This window comes from Urocitellus parryii, chromosome 9 (assembly GCF_045843805.1).
Source record: "Urocitellus parryii isolate mUroPar1 chromosome 9, mUroPar1.hap1, whole genome shotgun sequence".
Taxonomy (NCBI): domain Eukaryota; kingdom Metazoa; phylum Chordata; class Mammalia; order Rodentia; family Sciuridae; genus Urocitellus; species Urocitellus parryii.
The window spans coordinates 33,369,609-33,386,735 of record NC_135539.1 but is presented as its reverse complement, the minus strand read 5'-3'; the positions used below and the strand labels follow the sequence as shown (position 1 = coordinate 33,386,735).

The 17,127-nt window shown below is 40.3% G+C and overlaps 1 protein-coding gene across 1 annotated transcript in view; it reads left to right on the top strand.

The window, feature by feature from the left end:
- Positions 1-17,127, top strand: part of Rsph10b (radial spoke head 10 homolog B) — a 45,694-nt gene that overhangs the window by 10,161 nt on the left and 18,406 nt on the right. Inside the window, exons 4-13 of the mRNA XM_026404217.2 lie at positions 526-699; positions 4,200-4,285; positions 4,910-5,030; positions 8,575-8,751; positions 9,870-10,029; positions 10,263-10,384; positions 14,149-14,338; positions 14,539-14,653; positions 15,960-16,039; positions 16,354-16,502. Of these exons, the coding sequence (XP_026260002.1) occupies positions 526-699; positions 4,200-4,285; positions 4,910-5,030; positions 8,575-8,751; positions 9,870-10,029; positions 10,263-10,384; positions 14,149-14,338; positions 14,539-14,653; positions 15,960-16,039; positions 16,354-16,502 (1,374 nt within the window). The remainder of the gene's footprint in view (positions 1-525; positions 700-4,199; positions 4,286-4,909; positions 5,031-8,574; positions 8,752-9,869; positions 10,030-10,262; positions 10,385-14,148; positions 14,339-14,538; positions 14,654-15,959; positions 16,040-16,353; positions 16,503-17,127) is intronic.

The window sequence follows — 17,127 nt, the reverse complement described above, 5'->3', positions numbered from 1 at the left end:
CAGTAATTTCAGATTCCTGGAAGAGAATCTGTTGGCCTAAGCCATGGTGAATAGTACTGTGCCCAGCAGACATCCCAGTCCACGCAGGGTAGATTCTCTAAAGATGTGCCTGCAGTACATTGTGATGATCACAGATAGAAGGAGGAGTTTCCACTGGTGATCAATCACTGCGTCACGTGTGGAGAGAACAGGGAATGAACCTACTTCTAGGCAGGCGTAAAGAATCTGAAGTCCCAAGGTCAGGGCTGGCAGCTGCCTCTTTACCATATCACCAGCTCACCCCCTGAAGATTTGTCTACACAGCCTTCCTATACTTTGTTCTCCCTGCACTTCCTTACAGAGGAGGATCAGGTGAGAGAGAACAGGGAATGCAGAGGAGGGAGAAGAGAGGAAGCTAGGGGCATGTCCAGCTTCCCATGGAAGAGGGGCAGGGGCAGTATCAGGGGTTTGGTCTCCAACAGCCCACAGGATAAGAGGGCCCTGCACTGCCGCCTTCTCATCCCCCTAACAGACATTTTGCCTTAGGGGGATTTTGTGAAGAACATTCCTATGAACCATGGCGTGTACACTTGGCCAGATGGCAGCATGTATGAAGGGGAAGTGGTGAACGGCATGAGGAACGGATTTGGGATGTTCAAGTGCAGCACACAGCCTGTATCCTACGTCGGCCACTGGTGCCAAGGCAAGAGACACGGGAAGGTGGGTGGAGGTACCATCTGTGCACAGGCTGTGCAGACATGGTGGGTGGGAAGTGTTGGGGGTGTTCACATGACATAAAATTAATCATTTTAAAGTCACAGTTCAGTGTCACTAAGTCCATTCGTAATGCTATGCAACCATCACCACTGTCTAGTTGCAAACATTTTCATCACCCAAAAATAAAATCTCTTGCCCATTAGGTAGTTGCTCCCCATTGCTGCCTTTCCATGTACCCTTGTAGTCCCTCATCTGCTTTCTGTCACTATGGATTTGCCGGACATTTTATATAAATGGAATCATATGACATGTGACCTTTGTGTCAGGCTGCTTTCACTTGGCATGTTTTTGAGGTTCATCCATGTCCTAGCATGTGGCAGCACTTCATTCTATTATGGCTGAGTAATCTTCCATTGTAAGTATTGATCATAATGTGTCCATTCATCTGTTGATGGACATTTGGGCTATTTTCATCTTGACTATTATGAACAATGCAGCTGTGAATATATGTGGATGGGTTTGAGTACTCATATTCAATTCTGGGGGGCATTTACCCAAAAGTGGAGATGCTAGGTCATATGGTAACTTTATGTTTAATGTTTTAAGGAACCACCAAACTGTTTTCCACAACAGCTGCACCCTTTATACCTCCAACAGCAATGCAGAGCATATTCATTTTTAACTACGGTTGCTATTTTTGGAATTATTGTTTTGCTTTTGTATAGGTTGATAAAATTCAGCAATTTTTAGAATTTTAAAATCTTGTAGGTTTTAGAAAATATATAAGAAAAGTGTGCCATTATAATCCTCACTATCTGAACATTAACAGGTTGGAAAATGTAATTTGAGAGGGTATTATTCCCAAGTCCTTGATCGTACAACATTCACCCATGGTTTTTTAAACAATGGGAGACTCTTGTTATTTCCTTTTCTTTTCTTCCTTCCTTATTTTTTTAATATTTATTTTTTAGTTGTAGTTGGACACAACACCTTTATTTTTTTATTTATATGTGGTGCTGAGGATTGAACCAAGGGCCTCATATGTGCTAGGCGAGCGCTCTACTGCTGAGCCCCAGCCCCAGTCCCAGCCCCTTCCTTTTCCTTCTTATACTTTATTACTGCCTACTAAGATAAGGCAAATACCCTGGTTTATTTTAAGACTCATAGAAGTAAATGTAATGAGTCTGGCACATTATTTAGAAGCTCCACAGAAATCAGTGCCGGTCCCTCAAGTAGTGCTATATGAAAAAGCAGAGCACAGAAGCAGATCTGTGAACAGCTCTGAGAAACCTTGGAGAATTCTGGCTCTATGAGTCTTTTTATCTGAACAACACTGATAATTAAAGTCCAGCTTCTGGCCTGCTTCCAGAAGGGGCCTGGTCTGTCTACTGTTTTCCTTTTAAGTGGAACAACCAGATGGACTAAAACGGAAGAAGTCCTTCCATGAGACATATGCCAACTACTGGAAGTTCCCCCAAAGGCCTTGCAAAGTCCATGCACAAAGGAATATCTAGGTTTTAAGTTGAAAATGGGGCTGGAGATGCAGTTCAGCAGTAGAATACTTGCTTCAAATATTCAAGGCCCTGGGTTTGATCCCCAGCACTTCAAATAAACAAAAAACCCAAACGCAAAACAGAGTGAGTTTGAGAGGGATTAGGGATCTAGTCCAACCTTCTTCCCTAAGGGACACAGACCAGGAGAGTAGGGAGGGGGAGGGGGTGAGCCAGGGCTGCATGGCTGCATCCATACGACACCTGGCACCTGGCTTTCCCTCACAGGCTCTCAAAATCCCACCTCAGCCCTCCTGCTCTGTTCAGGCTTGTCTTTCTCTTATGTGATGTTGTGGGTATTTCTTAAGCTCATAGCAAGTCAATTGAGACTGGAGATTTGGAGATAGTGACTTCTAGTCAGAAGCACCTGGATGGCTTCAAGAAGGAGCAAGGTAGCTGGATAATGAAGATTAAAAAAAAAAATTGCTGGGCTTTGTATACAGGTCTATAATTAGCAACTCAGGAGTCTGAGGTAGGAGGATCACACGTCAGAGCCCAACTTTAGCAACTTAGACCTCAGCATCTTATTGAGACCCTCAGCAATTTAGTCTCAAAATAAAAAAGAAGGCTGGGGATGTGGTTCAGTGGCAAAGTATCCCTAGGTTCAATCCCAAGTACCAAAATAAATAAACAAAAGAGCTGGAGTTTGGCTCAGGGCTTGAACATTTGCCTAGCATGTGTGAAGCACTGGGTTCCATCCTCGGCACCACATAAAAATAAATAAAATAGAAGACATTCGGCATTTGTTTTTAAGGCATTGGCTAACTTCACTTAGCATAATCTGCTCTAATGCCATCCATTTGCCTGCAAATGCCATGATTTTATTATTGTTTAGTGCTGAGTAATATTCCATTGTGTATAAATGCCACATTTTTTAAATCCATTCATCTATTGAAGGGCATCTAGGTTGGTTTCACATTCTAGCTATTATGAATTGTGCTGCTATAAACATTGATGTGGCTGTGTCCCTGTAAGTATATAAGGGGGGTGACTAAAAATGGGATAGGGAGGAAGAGCATGAGAAGAAGACTACCACTAAATGGAGAAGAGATGTGGGAGGGAAAAAGAGGGAGAAGGGGAGTTGCACAGAAGATGGAAGGAGAACCTCATTGTTATACAGAATACATATATGATGTTGTAATGAGAAAAAGGAAGAAAAAAGTGTGTCACATTAGATTGGATAGAGAGAAAGGATGGAGAGGAGGGGAGGAGTAGGGAGGATAGGAAGGGCAGCAGAATAGAATAGACAATATGATTGATGTATGTACATTCCGTGTATGAATTATATATCAAAATGCATTCTACTGTCATGACTAAAAAAATAAATAAAAATTTTAAATATAAATAAATAAAATAAAGGTATTGTGTCCATCTACAACTAAAAAGAAAAATTGCTTGTGTGTATCTGTACATGTGTGTGCATGATTGGACACACACTCAGGGATAAGTAGCCATGAGGTAACTAGAGGCCATTCAGCATAGATCCAAACACACTGCAGAGTGGCATGAACCATTGCCTTGCAGGAATCATCAAAGGAAGCTTACTGCATGTTGCTCATACACAGAGGCAACAAAATGGGTAAGATGTCAAAATGGATAAAACAAAATGGCTTTGGTATGTGAAAGAGTGACCTCCAGTTATGAGGAAGGTGCACCAAAAAAAATGGGGTTCTCCAGGGCTGTGACTAAGAGTTGATGAATACAGTGAGTGTGCTCATTCCTGCCTTAATGTGGCACTTTGTTATTGAGGGATAATTGGTTTGTGATATCTCATTCGCCCTTGCTGTGCCATTCTTGTGATTGTAAAATAGAAACTTAATAGCTTCTGTGTCTCATGTGAAGTGTGACATTGTCTTCTGTGTAGTTTTATAAGTTTATATATTTTTTATCTTTACATTTAAAAAAGTATGTTATGAGGCTTGGATTTTTAAAACATGATATTATTCGTTTTAGGGCTCCATTTATTACAATCAGGAGGGTACCTCTTGGTACGAGGGAGATTGGGTCTACAACATCAAAAAGGGCTGGGGAATAAGATGGTAGGTATGATCACTGCCACGTTTGGGGTGTAGGTGAAAAAGTGTGTGTGGGCCCAAATAACTCTCACTTAGCCTACAGATAAGGTGCAGAAATTATAGAGGATACATTTTCTGTCGAAGCAGGTGGAATATTTAAATTAATCTCCAAAGTGAAGAAAACATTCCATAAAAATTTTAGAAAAATAACATTAAACATACTAATTCAGTTTAGGTAGAAACTGTCTTTCTATGTTCTTTGTATTAATCATCAGTCTTCATTATTTGTTGTATGTTTTCTGAAGAATGATGACACATTTGCTTGATTTTGGATTCAGATGTAGAATCTAATATTTTACTAAAAGGATTTTTAATGTTTTAATAAAATGATTAAAATATTTAGGCACAAATATTAACTAGTCATCATATGATAGGGAATTATTTCTAAAACATGTAAAAACCTTTCTTACCTACTTTGTCACCTTAATATCATCAGTAGGCTTAATAAAGTGTTTATTCTGCTCCCTAAGATGATAATTTTTACTGACCACATGCCCACCTGCTGGACTTCAGCACAGTGAAGAGTGTTGGGGTCCCAGGGCTGGATTTCTGTCACTGCTTGCTGCCTGTTGGTTTATTTTGTTCCAGTTACAAATCTGGAAACATATATGAAGGCCAGTGGGAAGACAATATGCGCCACGGGGAAGGCAAGATGAGATGGCTGACGACAAATGAGGAGTATACCGGCTCCTGGGAGAGGGGAGTCCAGGTAGGACTGGGCCATCTTGGCGCGGCACACCCACAGCGATGCTATACTCATCCTTAGCCCTGGTATTTGAATGATATTGTTCAATAATCTAAAATTTAAGCTCTGCTGAATTTAGAAACTCAAAATATTCTTTACTGGTCTCAACTGTATTTTTTTTAATTGCAGTTTTATTATTTAGTGTTCTCTAATAGTGTCACACTACTAGATTCTGCCATTGGCAACTTCATAAATTCAGGTGGCTCCTGTAAGGGCAGGGACTATTATTTGTACTTTAGAAATGTTGGATTTTCAGCCAGATGTGGTAACACATCCCTGTAATCCCAGCAATTTGTGAGGCTGAGGCAGGAGGATTGCAAGTTCAAGTTCAGCTTGGGCAACTTAGTGAGACTCTGTCTTGAAATAAAAAAATAAAAAGGGCCATATATAGAAAAATGGAACTTGACCCCTGTCTTTCACCCTGCACAGAAGTCAACTTTGATCCCCTTAGGAATTGGACCAGAAACTCTGCAACTGCTAGAAGAAAACATAGGCCCAACACTCCCAACATGTTGGCACAGGGCTTGACTTCTTTACAAAGACTCCTAAAGCACAAGAAACAAACCCCAAAATCAATAAGTGGGATGGCATCAAATTAAAAAGCTTCTGCACAGCAAAGTGTGAAGAAAGAACCTACAGAATGAGAAAAGATCTTTGCCACCTACTCCTCAGATAGGGACTAATATTCAGAATATATAATGAACTCAAGAAACTTACCACCAAATAACCCAATTAGTAAATGGGCAAAAGGACTAAACAAGACACTTCTCAAAAGAAAAAATACAAATGACAAAAAAATATATGGAAAAACGTTCAACATCTCTAGCATTCAGGGAAATGCTAATCAAACACTACACTGAGGTTTCATCTCATTCCAATTAGAATGTCAGTTATCAAGAATACCAGTAGCCAGGCACAGTGGCACATTCTTGTAATGCAAGTGACTTGGGAGGCTGAGCTAGGAGGATCACAAGTTCCAAGCCAGTCTCAGCAATTAAGTGAGGCCCTAAGCAAGTTAGTGAGATCCTTTCTCAAAAATAAAAAGGACTGGGGTTGTGGCTCAGTGGTACAGTGCTTGTCTGGCATGTGTGAGGCACTGGGTTTGATTCTTGGCACCACATATAAATAAATAAATAAAATAGAGGCTGGGGTTGTGGCTCAGTGGTAGAGTGCTCGCCTAGCATGCACGGGGCACTAGGTTCAACCCTCAGCACCATGTAAATGTAAAATAAAGATGTTGTATCCACCTTAAAAAAAAAACTTAAGAATAAATATTTTAATAAATAAATAAAAATAAAGGTCCATTGACTATTTTAAATAAATAAATAAAAAGGGCTCAGGATATGGCTCAGTGGTAAAGTGCCTCTGGGTTAAATCCCCGGTACCAAAAAAAAAAAAAAAAAAAAAAAAGAATACAAGTAATAATGTGTTGGCAAGGATATGAAAAAAAAAATTACACTCATTGTTGGAGGGACTGCAAATTAGTACAACCACTCTGGAAAGAAATATGCATATTCCTCAAAAATCTCTACCATATGACCCAGCTATCCCACTTTTTGGTACATATTCAAAATATCTAAGATCAGCATACTATAGTGATATGGCCACATCAGTGTTTGTAGTAGCACAATTCATAATAGCCAAGTTGTGGGATCAACAGATGAATGGATAAAGAAAATGTACATATACACAATGGATATAGCCATAAAGAAGAATGAAATTATGGCATTTGCTGGTAAGTGGATGGAATGAAGGACAAGATGCTAAGTGAAATAAGCCAGATTCATAAAGTCAAGGGTCGAATGTTTCCTCTGGTCTGCAGAAGCCTGTCCAAAATAAGGGGAGGAGGGAAGAGAAGAAGGGAAACGGAGGTATTTCACCAAAATAAAAGATCAGCCAGGCACAGTGGCACATGCCTGTAATCCTAGTGGCTCAGGAGTCTGAGACAAGAGGATTACAAGTCAAAGCCAGCCTCAGCAAAAGTGAGGTGCTAAACAATTCAGTGAGACCCTGTCTCTAAATAAAATATAGAATAGGCCTGGGGAGGTGGCTCAGTGGGTGAGTTCCCCTGAGTTCAATCCTCAGTAGTTCCCTGAGAAAATAAATAAAAATAAAGATGCAGGGAATTGAGGAAGAGGAAGAAAGGAGGGTTAAGGGAAGAATGAATCTGACCTAACTTTCCTGTGTGCACATATGAATATAACATAGTGAATATCATCATCATGTACATCCATAAAATAGTAACTAAAAAACAAAAATAAAAAACCCCCAAACAGGGGCTGGGGATGTGGCTCAAGTGGTAGTGCGCTCGCCTAGCATGCGTGAAGCACTGAGTTCGATTCTCAGCACCACATAAAAACAAAATAAAGATATTGTGAAAAACTAAAAAATAAATATTTGGAAAAAAAGGAAAAAAAACCCAAACAACTAAAAATAGCAGAAAGATCAGTGGAGGGGAAGGGAACCCGGGGGAGAAGAGGAGAGAAAAGGAAGTACTAGTGACTGAATGAGAACAAATTATATTCTGTGCTTTTTTAGTTATGTCAAAATGAATCCTAATGTTATGTATAACTAAAAAGAGCCAATAAAAAGGGAAAAGTGGAAAAATTTATTTTAAATGTAAAAAAGATAAAACAAGGCTTTGGATGCGGCTCAGTGGTAAAGCACCCCTGACTTCAATCCCCAGTACTGGTGAAAAGAAAGAGAAAGAAAGAAACAAATGATGGATTTCCTGCACAGAAGAGAAAAACTTTGATATCAGTTCATAAAACTTGAATTTTCTAATATATATTAATCTGGGAATGGGGACCTTGTTAAACTCACATAATAGCTTCACTTTTTTTGTAGGTTCTTTGGTGGTGTTTATATAGGCAATCATCTTTGCAAGTACAGTCAACTTTATATCGTCTTTCTAATCTGTCTGGAGTTTCCCCTCTTACTATTGTATTACCTGGCAAGGTAGGACATCCTCTATGATAGAAGTACGGAAATCCTTATGGCATTTTTTATCCTACTAGGAAAGAATTCAGTCTTTCATCAGGGTTGATGTTAGCTGTAGATTTTTCATAGATGTCCTTTTCTGGTTCAGGAAGCTCTCTTTAATAATTCTTCTTCTTCTTATTTTAATTCTTTTTGTGTTTTATTTTGAGATGGGGTCTCACTAAGTTGCTTAGGGCCTTGCTAAGTTGGTGAGGCTAGCCTGGAACTTACAATCCTCCTGCCTCAGCCTCCTGAGATGCTGGATATACAGGCACTGCCATGCCCAGCTAATTCTCAATTTCCTTACAGTTTTTATTATGAATGGATATTAACCCTTAAAGGCTTACATAATTTGTCTTAGGTAAAAAGATTGGCTAGTAAGTAGCTGAGCTGATATTGAACCTAGTCTGTGTGGCTCCAAAGTTCATGCCCTCCAAGTTATCACTGTATTTGTCTTAATTTCAAATGAATTCAGGTAAAAGGAGGAAGTCTTTTGAGCATTTCTGATGGCATCTCACTTTCTTTTCAGAATGGCTTTGGAACACACACATGGTTTCTCAAGAGAATCCCCAACTCCCAGTATCCTTTAAGAAATGAATACATAGGAGAGTTTGTGAACGGATGTCGTCATGGACATGGAAAGTTTTACTACGCCAGTGGAGCCATGTATGCGGGAGAATGGGTTTCCAATAAAAAACACGGCATGGTGAGGGTCCCGGGAAGATTATATCTGAAACATTACACAGAGCAACTGAAATGCAGTAAAATGTGACTCATTTGTGGCCAGTAAATTGCATTATCGATTTTGCATAGATAATTTACTGTTAAGGTGGTTACATAAATTTAAAAATATTTTTGACATGTTTTCTATTTCCTGGATATTTAGAGGTTATTTAGTTTGTGTTTCATGAGTGAGTGTATGTTTGTGAGGATGGTTTGGGTTGCAAAGTATCAGACAATCTAGTTTGAGGTGCCGTATATAATAAAGACTACTGTGAATGTGGGCTTAGGTTGGTTTGATTCGGTGACTTTTTGATATCAGGATTTCCTTTCGTCTCTCCACATCATCTGCCCCCATGTCAGCTTCACTCTTGTGTTTTCCCTTCCCAATGACTGCAGGATAGCTGCGTGGTTCAAGACTTCACGCCCATGAGCCAAACTAAGAAGAAAAGAAATTCTTTTCCCTGAATCCTTCTATAAATGTCTTTCATTTCACTGAACTGCATCATTTGCCCACCTCTGAATCAGTAATTGAACTTTGACAAGCAGCAGGAAGCACCTCTTGTGCCCTGGGCACTATGCTGGTCATGTGCATAGTTTAATAAGACCCATTCTGTGATGTAGAGGGGCTTATAGTTGGGGAGAGGTTCTGGGGTAGGTATAGAAAGAGGAGAGAAGGAGGAGGGAAGGAGGGAAGGAGGGAAGAAGCAGCAGGAAGAGGAGGAGGAAAGAGGATTTACACAGTGATATGATACCCTAGGAGCCAGGCTGTATGTGGCAGCTTCAAAACAAATAGCTCCATCAGGCAGCTCAGGAGGCAGAGGCAGGAGGATCCAGAGTTCAAAGCCAGCCTCAGCAACAGTGAGGCACTAAGCAACTCAGTGAGACCCTGTCTCTCAATACAATACAAAATAGGGCTGGGGATGTGGCTCAGTGGTTGAGTGCCCCGTAGTTCAATTCCAGTACCAAAAACAAAACAAAACAACAACAACAAAAAATCCTCAACTCCAAACCCTCGAAAGAGCCTTTGATGTGCATCCACCAATGTTTTTTTCCCCCAAGGAAACATTTCCCAAACTGCAAAATGTTGTTTTCTACCTGCAGGGTCGATTGACTTTCAAGAATGGGCGCGTGTACGAAGGCCCGTTTTTCAATGACCACATAGCACAGTTTCCAGATCTTGAAGTTGAATTTATAAGTTACCTGGACCTGCCCGTAGATGATGCCCAAATAGACAGGCAACGCAAATCTTCTGATAGTGCTGGTAGGATCATTTACTCAGTTGAAAACAAATCAGCCTGATTTTATCTATGTGTCCATTCATGAAAATATGTCTGATACTTCAAAAAACAGAAGTTTCCTGTAGCTACTGTTTTCTTAGTTTTTTCCTCATATGATTGTATCACATTTTGTTAGAAAACATTTTGACGTAATGGTGAAAACTTTTAACATTGTTTTTCTTAATTATCCCCTTTATTTGTCTTCATCATTTGCTAGAAATTATCAGAAAGCTTGATGGCAGTAAAAGTCGTTCTGTGTTAGGATCAGGCATTGAACTGGACGTAAATTTGCTGCTGAACATGTATCCTAAGGAAAATCAAGCAGAAGAAAAAAAGCAGGTAGAAACCTTTTTATTCTATAAATTTATGTTGTAGATTTAAATAACAGAATCTCCACAGTCCTCGTATGCTAGAGCTGGTGGTTGCTGCCACTTGTGGAGTGTCTTCTATACATACGCATAACAGGCTTTAAGTAGATCATCTTGTTTAATTTGCAAGGCAGCCCTGTGAGTGAGCAGGCTGGTGAGAAAGTGGAAGCCCACAGGGAAGGGGGGAAACTGAAAGTCACATCACCCCCACACTCAGGTCAGTTTGAAGGCCAAGACTGTAGCCACCTCCCTCAGTGGGATGCTAATTCTGCTGTGCATTATTGCAGACTTTTAGGATTCAGGAGAACTTCAGGCCCTTAGAAATCACTGGAAATTGAGAAGTCTTTAGAGACAGATGACTGTCTGGAAAATTATAGCTACCAGGTACCAGTTAGACCACAGCCCCTGCTTAGACTGGGGACCGGCATGCTTCCTCCAGAAACTTGAAGATGTTACTTCAAGAACCAGCCAGCCTCTGTGCTGCAAAGCGTCTTTGCCCTTTCCTCTTCCTCATCGCTACTTCCTCTGGCTCCTGGTTCTCTGAGTCTCAGGAAGATGCCTCACTCCATCTCCTCTCCTCCTATTTTGGGTTCCAAGGCCATCACTGTAACTCAGGCTCCCAGAATCAAAATTCTACTGCAAGATTCATGTTAAAAATATGAGTCTTCAGACTGGGGTTGTGGCTCAGTGGTAGAGCGCTTGCCTAGCATGGGTGAGGCACTGGGTTTGACCCTCAGCACCACATAAAAATAAATAAAATAAAGGTCCATCAACAACTAAAAAATAAAAATAAAAAAATAGGAGTCTTCATCACATTCCCTAATTTCAGAAGTGGAAAATGTAGAAAGCAGATGAGGAAAAAGTAAGAGAGGTTTTCCATCCCAATAAAATCTTGTGACCCTCTTTCACCCCAATTTTTTTGGGGGGTGTACTGGGGACTGAACCCAGGAATGCTTTACCACTGAGCTAAATCCCTAACCCTTTTAATTTTTTTAGAGACTGAGTCTTGCTGAATTGCTGAGGCTTGAACTTATAATGCTCCTGCTTTAACCTCCCAAGTCACTGGGATTACAGGCGTGTACCACCAAGCCCAGCTCCCTCTTTCCAATTTTTTTTTTTTTTGGTGGGGGATGGTACTGGGGCTTGAACTCAGGGGCACTTGACCACTGAGCTACATTCCCAGCCCTATTTTGTATTTTATTTAGAGACAGGGTCTCACTGAGTTGCTTAGCACCTCGCTGTTGCTAAGGCTGGCTTTGAACTTGCGATCCTCCTATCTCAGCCTCCTGAGCTGCCTCTTTCCAATTTTTAATGTTCATAGATAGAACTAGAATCATTCCATTCACAAAATCTTTGTCTTCACATGGAATTTAATGCTAGCTATTCAGTGCCATAAGATGTGCTCCTACAATATAATTTTTAGGTGAAAAATATTTACCAAGAAAGGTGTGATCATATTGTTTACATTATTCTCTCCCTAATCTCTTATATTATAATAATGTAATATACATAAAATCTCTTATATGTTATTATTATACCATTTTACACTTTGGAGTTCTGTCAAATATGTGGGTCTTATACAACTTATAGATTTAAAAATATCTTGACTATATCATAATCACAAAAGGAACATATGCTCTTACCAAAAATTCAAACATTATGGAAATATGACACAGAAAGTAAAGGATCCTGTGATTCTACACTCGGGGAATACATTTAAATATTTTTAATGACTATAATATTTCATGATAGACGTATTGAAATTTAGTGAATTTTCTATAACTTACTTTTTACTTTTGATTGTGAGCTGATTTTAGACTTATAGAGTTCAAAAAATTGTGATCTCCATATATCTTTCCTCTCAGCTTCCCTTAATGTACCATCGTGCATGACCATAGTACAGTGGACAGACCCCAGGAATGAGCGTTATAGCAACACTGTTGCCCCACTACCAACTTCTAGGGCAGAATTTTACCAGTTTTTCTCCTAATGTCCTCTTTCTGTTCTGGCATTCAACCTGACCCCATGTTGCACTGGGTTGTCTGTGTCCTTAACCCTCTAACCTGTGACAGCTCCTTCATTTTCCATTGTCTTCATGATCTTGAGACCTCTCAAGAGGACTGCTTAGTTATTTTTTAGAATCTCAATTTGGGTTTAAGATTTTCTTCACAAGTATATGTGTTTATTATCTATTATTGGCATTCTGTCAAAAGGTGGGTATCTGAGTAGAGGTTCTGGATTATTCTATTTTTGACCAGAACAAGCTAAAGCAAATAGGCCGTGGTCCTCTGAGCCTTTGAGCTACCAGTTCTCCCTCAAATGGTTGCCTTTGTCACATGATCTGACATCAGCCCCTTTCCAGCCTGCCTCTGTCAGTCCTCTCCTCCTCACCATGACCCACAGAACACTGGTTTGCTGCTGCAGAGTCGCACTTGGCTCTGGGCACGGTCCCAAATGCCTTCAATTCACTGAATCCTCCCAGCAGCCTCTGGGCAGATCTGGGGTTGTCCCATTTTGCACAGGATGGGCTGGGCAGAAGGGGATGACTGCTTCACTGCAAGCCCTCCTGGTGTTCCTGGAGCCCCCCACCCCAGCCACTGTCTGTTCCAGGCCCGGCCTCTCCTTGGGATGCCTGCTCTGTGAAATTCTACTGCTCATTCCGTTCTCCCAGGTTCAGTTCAAGTGCACCCTCCTCCAAGGAGCTGCTGCTTTAGGATTTCTCTTCACCTTGGTTCGGTTCTCTCAGCGATACCTCCTTATTGCTTAAGGTGCATGTCTTGCGTTTATTACTCAATTTTAAGCTTCATGAAGACAAATTCTGTGTTGTGCATTGAACTGAATCTCAAAAAGCAGGAGTTAATGGCAAGAGTAACCAATGCCTGATGCACCATCCAGGTGGGGGCTTTTGGTTCTCCTTGGGGACCCCAAATGCTATTCTTCACATTCTCTGAATGTTTAAGAGGGAGAGACACAGGCTAACTGGTTTTGAAGAGGGGGACACTATACAGGCCGTCAGGCTGTGTGGATGGGGAGTTCAGGACCGCATAAGGGCATTGGAGGCCTGGGAAAATACTAAAAGGTGAACTGGGGACAGAGAGAGGTTAGTACAGCAATCAGCATGGACATTGCTTAGTGCATATCTTCATCCCTAACTGTGTTAGCTAGATGTCTTTGGTACATGCTGTTTATCAGGTTAAGGAGTTCCCTTCTATTCCTAAGTTGCTGCTGGTTTTATCATGAATGGATGTTCATTCTGTCAAATGCATCAACTGGTATGATCATGAAGCTTTTCTTATTTAATGTACCAATATGGTGAATTTTGTTGATTGTTTTTTCAAATGTCCAAACCAGCTGTGCACCCCCAGCCAGCATAAACTCCACTTGGTGTTGATGTATTATTTGTTTTACATATGGATTCAATTATTTTGTCACAAGGATTTTTGCATCTATGTTCAGGAGGGATAATGACAATAGAATTTTATTGCTGCCATTGAGACAGGATGCCATCATATTGCAGTGTGAAAGGAACTTCATTTTCCAGATTTTTTTTACTGTTCAGAAATGGTATTTTATTGACTGGGGATGACAGGCAGAATAAAACATTGAGCTCCCCCAGGTAAGAAGTACCTGCTTTCTTTACATGTACTGTCCTCATTTGATTTAGAAAACAGGTGCTTTGTCTTTTACTGTTCCTCCTATGAAGCAGGATTAAGATACACGGCCGACTTTTTTCAGGTAGAATTCGCTGTCTTAAGAAACATTACAGAATTAAGAAGAATCTATAGCTTCTACAGTAGCCTAGGATGTGATCACTCTCTGGATAATACATTTCTGATGACAAAGCTTCACTTCTGGAGATTTCTAAAAGATTGCAAATTTCATCACCACAATATAACTCTTGCTGATATGGACAGGATATTAAGTGGTGAGTATCCAAGGTCCTTTACTTCTTTGGGTTTAGAGGACAGTGTATCACACTGCCACTTGCAAACGAGTTCAGAAATGTTGAGAGAGTAGGGAAGGAAAAAGTCGGGAAAGGAGTTCCAGAAATTAACCTGTGTCCTTGATCTCAGTGCTCAAGGTTCTAGAATATGTTACACATCCTTTCCAATTTTTAAATTTTAGCCAACAGTGATATACCAGTTGAAGAAATTCATTCTCCATTTAGAACAATACTTTTGAGAACATTCTTGAACTATCTGCTGCGCTTGGCTTACCACATTTATCACAAAGACTTTCAGTAAGTACCACTCTTGGATCCCTGTGAGGGGCTGACTCGGAGCCCACCTGTACTGTAATTACAGTGCTGTCCTCTTGTCTCTGTTAATCAGTGTTTTTACATATCTTTGAAATGCAGGACTAGGACCAAAATTTTTCCACAAATATCACCCACAAAGCAATAAGATATTAGATTAGGCTTTGAAAACCCTTCATATCTGAGTTGTTTAATATTGCAAATAGCTCTTGGAATTCTATTGAGAAATAATCACAACTAACTCTTACTTCTTATGTCATAATTTCCTGTCTGTCTTAGAGCAAAAGTGATTATATATATATATATATATATTTTTTAACTTTTTATCTTAAAAAATAATTTTAGATTTTCAGAGTTGTTGAGTAGTGTGTAGAGCTCCCGTGTATCCTTCACTCAAATTCTCCTACTGGTGACTCTTATGTAGTTATGATGCATTTATCAAAAGTAAGGAATCACTGGGTGCGATGGTGCACAGCTGTAATCCCAGTGGCTCTGGAGGCTGAGGCAGGAAGATCTCGAGTTCAAAGCCAGCCTCAGCAATGGTGAGGCACTGAGCAACCCGGTGAGACTGTGTCTCTAAATAAAATACAACATAAGGCTAGGATGTGGCTCAGTGGTCAAGTGACCCTAGATACTAGTAGGATTTCCCCAGTTTTTCCCCTCTCTTGTTTCTGTTCCAGGATCTAATCCTGGATCCCACAGTTCATTTTGTTGTCATGTCTTCTCAGACTCTTCTAATCTATGACACTTTCTTGGACTCTTTACATTTTAAGAAATGCTGGTCAGTTATTTGGTAAAATGTCCCATGGTTTTGGTTGGCATCTGATATCTTCTCTTGATTACACTGCGGAGTGGATTTGGGTGAAGAACACTGTGGCAGTGAACTGCCCTTCCTATCATGTCATACAGGCAGTGTGTGATGTCGGTGTGTCTTGTTACTAGTGATGCTAACCTGGCTCACAGATTAAATGGCGTCAGGCAAGTTTTTCCACTGAAACTTGCATTTTCCCCTTCTCCCCTTTCTATTTATACTGTATTTTTTAGAAGTATTAAATCTTGCCCACAATCCAGAAAAGAATTAAGTTCTAGCTTCTGGGGCGAGGAGTAATTATGGTATTTTTTTAATATTTATTTTTTAGTTGTAGTTGGACACAATACCTTTATTTTATTTATTTATTTATTTATTTTTTATGTGGTGCTAAGGATCAAACCAAGGGCTATGCACATGCTAGGCAAGTGCTCTACAGCTGAGTCACAACCCCAGGCCTAATTATGGTATTTTTAATCACAGAAGCAGAAGTCCATCGCTCTTTTTGTGTTTCACAAAACTGATGACTGAGAATATCCATCCAAATGCCTGCCAAGTAAAAGGTAAATATAAGAATAATAGGATCAGGCTAGGTGCTGTTGCATACTTATAATCCCAGCAATTTAGGAGGCTGAGGCAGGAGGATCTCAAAGATCAAAAGTTTAGTTTGAATTCAGCCTGGGCAATTTAGTGAGACCTTATCTCAAAAAAATTTTAAAGGGCTGGAGATGTAGCTCAGTGGTAAAGTGTCCCTGGGTATAATCCCCAGTATAAAAAAAAAAAAAAAGAAAAAGAAAGAAAAAGAAAAATAGGATTACATTTGCTATCATTTCTTCACAATTTAATTCTATAATCACTTTTGGAATGTTCTATTTAGGCACTTTGTTCAGTGAGCAACAGAGGACACTCTACTCAATGAATTACATTGATAAGTGCTGGGAGATTTACATAGCTTATTGCAGACCAAATGTAGCTCCACCCAATGAGCTTACAATGAAGATGAGACACTTCCTCTGGATGTTGAGAGTAAGTTTAATACCACTTCGGTTTGAAATTGGCTTTAACTGGTCCTGGCATGGTAGCACACCACTGTAAATCCCAGCGACTTGGGAGGCTCAGGCAGGAGGTCACAAATTCAGGGCCACTGTGGGCACCTCAGCAAGACCCTGTCTAATAAAAATAAAATAAAAATTTAAAAAGGGCTGGGAATGTAGCTCAGTGATAGAGTGCCTCTGGGTTAAATCCCCAGTACCACAAGGAAAAATAAAGTCTCTGAAGTTGGTTTTCTATTAATAGGTATTTTTATATTAATTAAAGGAAAGGTATTCTAGGTGTGATATGTAATGAGGTAAAGATTTGGAATGGATTTTCATGGTCACTGAATGTTTACTGAGTCCTCTTTGGCAGAAGAGAGTCATGTAAAGGGTCTGTAATGGTGGGAAGCCCAGATACAGGGACGGTGCCACAGGTGAGGGGAGGGAACGGCCTGGGTGACAGCACCTTTACTCCTGCAGTCCTGCCTTTCAAGGAAGACAGGAGGAGGACTTGTTCATGTGGGGCGCCGTGCCATGGCCTGCGGTCCCAGGTACTTGGGAGGTGGAGGCAGTGTGGGCAACAGCGAGTCCTGTCTCAAAAAGAAAAAAAAGAATGC